A 7,133-nucleotide genomic window follows, 5' to 3' on the forward strand; every position below is an offset into this window, starting at 1 on the left:
TATGCCACTTTTCAGTGTTCGAAAACCACGTACCTATTTCCTTTAAATACTTTGAATTAAATAATTTGCATATTTCTTTCGGTCGACCACTACTTTTGTATAAAAAATCCCAATTAATACTGAGGTTGAATTATTTAATAATTCATGTGTATAGTATCAACCTTCGTATATAATAAAAATTTATTTAGTAATAAAATATTTTTTATTTTACTTCTAATAATAAAATAAATATGAATTAATAAAGTAGTATCTGGAATTTGATGTTTCTAAACATTTTTTCTGCCAACGCGGAAGTGGCCCCTTAATAGTTTCATCCATGCGAGTTAGATTAATTATTTCTTTCATATATTTTAAGTGAGACATTATGAAAATATTTAAAACTAACCAATAATGACTTAATTTAAAAATATGAAATACTTTATAATATTATTGCATTTTAAGCAATTAAGTTATTAGACTTCTAGTTAAGATTTATTAAACGACAAATTTACTTGTAAAACGAAAAGAAGCATTAATATATAGAATTATGAAAAAATATTATAATTCCGCCCTAAGAAACACCAAACTCTCCATTCACACAACTCAATGGGCTTTTAACGAATGAGTAAATAAGATAAGTACTAGCTAAAGGTACTCAATATTTACAAAATCCGTTAAAATTTAAAAGTCTTTGTATAATAATTCTCCAATAGAGGCCGCACTACGAATCAAGGAGCATTTTCAAGAATGAACCACCATGAACATAAGAAAGTAATCAACTTTCTTGAATCGAAAATAATTTGAAATAAATTTACGATTGTTTATATTTTTATTTTTTATGTGTACGCATATAATATATTTAGATGTAAATTAAATACATAAAAATTTTTACAAAAAAATATGTAATATAAAAATCTATGAAAATTCAAATTGAAATTCATATTATTATTTTAATTATAAAAATTGCAATATAAGTTGGAACTGTCATAAGATTGTAAATTATATGATTATTTCATGAAATATAGGAAAACAAATAAAAATCAATCAATTTATATTTATGCAAGTACATTAATTTTTTAATTTTTATATTAATCTATAAATAATCACAACGAGAATATATTAAAGAGACTATAAAGTGTACGTATTTTTATAATTCCGGAATTGCTTTACAGTTTTTAAATATTTCTACTTTATCCGTACTTGTTACACATATACATTCTATTCGGAAGAGATGCTTAATATCCAAAAAAGTTTTCAAGGAAGTTGATGTTGAAAATTTATTGTGTACTATCTTATCTATCTGAATCGTATCTTAGCTATAATATAGGAGATAGGGAAAATGCAAAATCGATTTTCTCGGAAACTAAACCTTTATTAAAAAAAATTGTTATCTACACATTTTGATTTATTTTTACATAACGAATCACACTTTCTGCGCACTATACAATACGATATTTACAGTTTTATTCTGTATATTACTTACATATATATTACACTATATACTTATATACATGAATACATTATTATTTATATAATACTGTGAACACAGTTTTTGAAATACTGTAGACATTTCTAAAAATAAAAATAATTTTAACTTTTATATACATTTTATTACATTTATACATTTAAGAAAGCATTCTTTAACTTTTCTTCAAATAAGTAGCTTTGTTCTTGATGTTCCTTCAAACGATTTTCAATTTTTCTTGAAATATTATGCACTTCCATTACTTGACTACGACTATTTTCACAAAACGTTGCTAATGGTTCGAGTTCATACTTGTTTTCTTGAAATTTATTCAACTTTCGTTTCTTTACCATCATGGTTGGTTCATTAATATCGATTGCTGTCTTATTTTCTTTTTCAGTCTCCTCAACATTAATATTTCTTGATACAATTTTATATTCGGTTAATAGATTAGACTTTAACCACCATGGTAAAGTTCGAAAGCATTTCATACAATTCTTATTGTAAATTACTTTCAAATCTTTAGCAAGAAGATATATCTTTCGTTTAATAATATATAATAATACATCGATAAAATTCGACGTAGTTGGAATTCCAGTTGTAACAAACAAATTACTTAATATATCATCAGATATTTCATCACTATCAGAAGTGAATAATGCTTCTTGACAATAATTTGTTATATATTGGCGAAATATGATGCTATTATTTATAGGCCATGGATACCTAGAATACATATTAATAAATTGAATTAAATATGTAAACAGTATTATAATGTAAATATAAAATATTTATGATACTACTTACCTCCACTGAGGCAACTTGAAGCTAGACATTACTCTTTCTAATTTTGCTTTATACTCTTCACTTTTCCAAACATCATCAAAATGTTCATAACTACATGGCATCATATACTGATTTTTAACGAACTTTTTAAACTCTGGGGCAAATTTCGTATACATAAAAGATTCAGGGTCTAAGATTATGTCTATTACATGAGAAACTGCTTCGTTATGTAAATCAATTATAAATTTAGGCTTCTCCAGAGCATGTAATAATTTCTCATTGAAGAACGAATTATCATATATTCTGTAAAAAAAAAAAGAAATAAAAAATGTTATAAAAAATTATAAAATGTTATAAAAAAATTACATAGATTTATAATAATTAATATTCTTTAATTACCTTAGCCATAAGTCGTCTGTTAAACAAGTATTATAAATATTTTGTAAATAATCCATTTCTAGTGGATTCTGAGGTGATTTGTTAACGGATAACCAAAGAATCGTATTTTGTGTTAAATTTAAAATTGCTTTCTCATCTAAATTCTTTTCGTGTACGATTTTGTACACTGACAAGTATCCAGATTTCAAAAATTGTTCTAAAGTAGAAATAATTTCTTTATCTTGAGTTTGAAATGTCGAGTCGCCCAAAATAAGAAATACAAGTGGTATAGGCATCAGCCTGTCTCTGGATAACACAATTTTTGTTAAACGTTTTATAATAAATTTAATTTCTTCAGAAGCATCTGCCGTAAATAAAAGAGCATCTGATCCTGTTAAATGATGATCACTAATCAGCCCTTCAAAATGTCTGATACAAATGTGCAATGTTTCACTTTGATTTGGTTGATACAATTTTATAATAGGATCTGCAGAATAATCTTCAGGGCAAAGATACTGATTCATTATTTTTTTGCAATGCCATAAAACTGTTTTGTTATGTAAGTTTGGCCAAGAAATAATTAATTTCCAATAACAGTTGGGATGTATGTCAATGTTTAAAGATTTCAAGTGTTCTTTAATACCAATGTGGATTATAGCAGTAATTGGTGCTAAAGGTTCAGGATAATATTTAATATCTCTTATCTCATTGTACTTTTTGCACATGCTTCTAATAACTAAATCTTGTTCCGTAGTGTACAATAATTTTGCACATTGTTCAGTAGTATGCCTTTGCAGCCATACAGGTGTATTTTCTAATGCTGTTCTTTGTTGTTTTTTCTTCAATGCATTAAATCTCCATTTATTGAAACATTTTACAATTACTCTATTTTTTATTTTCATTGATATTTCATTTAATTTTCGTGCATTAACAATTTCCTTTTGTAACAAATTATCACAAATTTCAGAAGTTACCTCGTTAAAAATCTCATTACTGATATCCTCGCTAAAAGTGTTGTAAATATATATCTTATCTGTTTCTTCCTTTACTATAGCAGAGCAATGTGCTTGTACTAGTTCTGTTTCTAAAGTATTTAATATGTCTTTGGCAATATCATTAATCTCTTGCGTCCTTTCAATAGATTCTTGTTCTTCTAATTTTAACTTTTCAGTTTTCTCTTCTTGTGGAACTTGACTTTTTACCAAGAAATTTGACGTTTCATTTGGTATAGTTTTACCCATGAGAGTTACAGTATTTACAATGTTTGGTGATTTTGAAATAGTTTGTAAATTCGAGTATGTACTAGAAAATACTGTGGAAGATGTAGGATTTTTCATATATATGTTTCCTCGCGACATCCCCGAAAATATGCTTTTATTTGTAACTGTTGCAATATCATTGTTTGATGGAGATGGTTCAAATTGCTTGGAGAATAAATTAGAAGTTTTACAAGTTGTTGGTGTTACATTCGATACATTAGACAAAATGGAAGATTCATTTGACTGTTGTGCTGATACAAAACTAAATATCCTTGAATCTTTCTGATTTCCTATCTTTGATGTTATTAATTCTGAATTTGTATTTATTTGAAATTTATTCATTTGTGTCTGAGATTTAGAGACACAGGAGGTATTAGCATTGGATTTCATGGTTAAAAGATTTGTATTAGCTTCAGTGGTTGAAACAGTCTTTAATGTAATTGCGTGTTCAGTAGTAAGCACATTTTCATTATTATTTTGTCTTTTCTCAGACATTGATATCGATTGTTCAGTGTGCATTATATCTTCATCTATAAACTCATATGGATCAGTTGATGAAGAAACGATACTTTTATTTTGATCTTCTGCATTAATAGAATCAGGCATTAAGTAACCACGTGAATCAAAACTATTGTGTGGTTTGTGATACTTATATACTTTTTCTGGCATTCTTCCTCCTGCTATACATTCTCCAATAGATAAATGTTGCATAGTTCTCTTAGAGTCTATTAAATTGCATGCTCTTTTTTGTTTTATATGTGATACAGGCATGGTAAAGTTATGTCTGTTCAATAATACATGTGAGCCATCTTCTGACACATTTAATCCCACTTGTTCACAAAAATATATAGCTTCATTTTCATCCTCAAAACCGAGAATATCTATTAATTCATATAATGGATATGCTGTCGATGCAGTTCTGCAATAAGCCTTGACTAATGCTGATAATGCTTTTAATCTCACTTGATAAAAATATCTGAGTAAGATACACGCATTTAAATATGTAGTTTCTTGAACAAGTTTAAAGAATTTATAATAATTATTAGACTCCAGAGCAGAATATATATCTAATGCAAACTGGACTTCTGATGATTTTTGTATGTTGTTCGGTAGTCTTTGCAAATCCCACATAAAATTGCCATTGTTCAAATTCAATAAAATAATATATGCACGAAATTCAGGTTCATTTTTACAGGTAATTTCTTTTACTCTTAAATCATGATACATGTACTTTAATGATTGTAAGCATTTTGTTAAATTGTCAGAATTAATTTTTTTATCAAAAACAGATGGTTGTTCTGCACAAAGTCTCTCTGAACATACTATATGAAACCTGGCACATTGTTCAACTAACTCTACACTATCAATACAACATAGCTCTTGCTGTGTTATATCTTTCCGAATTCCTCTTGTTCTATCCCATAAAAAGTGATACCATTCTCCTAAGTTTGTACCCTGTTGGTCACAAAGATTTACTATCTCGTGAAGTAAATAACTCATAGTCATTTTTAAAGATTTTACTGGTCTCAATTCATGTGCCATTGGTTCTTCTTGATCTGCAGAAGATCTAGAATACTGTTTAACTGCAACCATGTGATTTATTCTATATTCATTGATTTCAAGCTGTTCATACGATGCCACTTGTCTTTTCGACTCACGCATTAGACGTTCTTTTTCAGGACACATATCAGGACATGTTCCAATCATCACTTTAACTGCTGCTAATGTATGCGATTTAGTTTGCCTTATCCTTATAAGCCGATCTCTTGCTTCTAATACCTTATACTTGTCTTCAGAGGTGTATGCAGGTTGTTGAATTATGTTTTGTAATTCTTCGATAGTAGCACTTGGTAATAAATCAGATATTTGACTTTCAGCTTTGAGTTTTTCAGCTTTTGCAGATGTTTTCTTCATTCTTGTAAATGACTTTGACGTACTTTTCGACTGTAATATTTTACGTCTTTTAGTCAAAGTCTCATCAAAATTGTTTCTACTATGTAAATTATATTCAAGATTTGTCATAGCATCTAACTCTGATTTAATTTCATCGTCAGATGATTTTAAAAAATTAGATACAATTTGCGATACATCGTAGATCCCGTTTTTTTGTAAATCTCTCTTCTTTGTAGGAGATTTCGGCGGAACGGATAATTTTGTCCGTTCTACATTAAACTTTTCTCCCAAATATTCACCGCTTTTACTGCAAGCTATCTTTGCATCTTGCTTAGCAGCATAAATAACGATAATTGTTCGTTTTCTAGGACGAATAGTAATTTTTGAAAGATGCCCGAATTGAACAAAATATCGCTTTGCTGTTCCTTTCGCAAGCAATGTTTTGGGCACATTTGTGCATGTTATTGAATTTTCTGAATTAATTTCAATAACTTGAGATCTACGATTTCTTTTTGACTGCTCAAACATTGCAGTATCTTTAAGTGCTTGAGCAAATACGTTAACAGCTGGATTGTAATAATTTCTTGATATTTTAGGCTTATATGGCTTTTCATATGTATCCGGTTGAAAAGTGGATACATCTTGATTGTTCGATTGCCTTGCCGAAATTGGCATAGCAAAGGTAAACCAATTTCTCCTAATATTTGCTGCATCTGATATTTGCTCGAAATTAATTCCAGAGTTAACAGGTCTAGGAGCACGAAGTACGTATGGTTCAGAAAATATAAATGTTTTCGAAATCATACGTTCGGACGGAAATATATCCCTTTGACTGTCTTCCTTGCACTCCATTTTGTCTCTTTTTCTGTAAAAATTTTATTCAATGAATGTCAGAAACGTTATTCCAACGTTCTACGTAAGTAGAAACGTACGAACTTTTTCTACTTACAATCACGTAAACAGGTCTCAGCACTTGTGCACCAAAAGAAGAGAGAAAATTGCACTTCTGTAAAAGCAGTTCGATAGCGTCCGAGCACTGTGCGATGACTAATGAAAAATCAAAATAGAGGACAAGACTCGCGTTCTGCGCATGCGTGACGAACTGTGCTTGAACAGAGACAGAGATATTCTACTCATCTCTGTTCATCTCGCAAAAACGCAAACTTAATTAACTTAAATTAAATACATAAAAATTTTTACAAAAAAATATGTAATATAAAAATGTATGAAAATTCAAATTGAAATTCATATTATTATTTTAAATATAAAAATTGCAATATAAGTTGGAACTGTCATAAGATTGTAAATTATATGATTACTTCATGAAATATAGGAAAACAAATAAAAATCAATCAATTTATATTTATGCAAAT

General features: G+C 28.6%; 1 protein-coding gene across 1 annotated transcript; it reads right to left on the reverse strand.

Annotated features, from left to right (window-relative positions):
• Positions 1-1,330: 1,330 nt before the first annotated feature.
• On the reverse strand, positions 1,331-6,849 carry LOC122565826. Its single transcript, XM_043722224.1, has 4 exons — positions 6,710-6,849; positions 2,630-6,625; positions 2,252-2,533; positions 1,331-2,170 (listed from the first exon to the last, which is right to left on the reverse strand). The coding sequence occupies exons 2-4, from the start codon at positions 6,610-6,612 to the stop codon at positions 1,597-1,599; spliced, it is 4,839 nt and encodes a 1,612-aa protein (XP_043578159.1). The 5' UTR covers positions 6,613-6,625; positions 6,710-6,849; the 3' UTR covers positions 1,331-1,596.
• Positions 6,850-7,133: the final 284 nt, after the last annotated feature.

Source organism: Bombus pyrosoma, linkage group LG1, assembly GCF_014825855.1.
Source record: "Bombus pyrosoma isolate SC7728 linkage group LG1, ASM1482585v1, whole genome shotgun sequence".
NCBI lineage: Eukaryota > Metazoa > Arthropoda > Insecta > Hymenoptera > Apidae > Bombus > Bombus pyrosoma.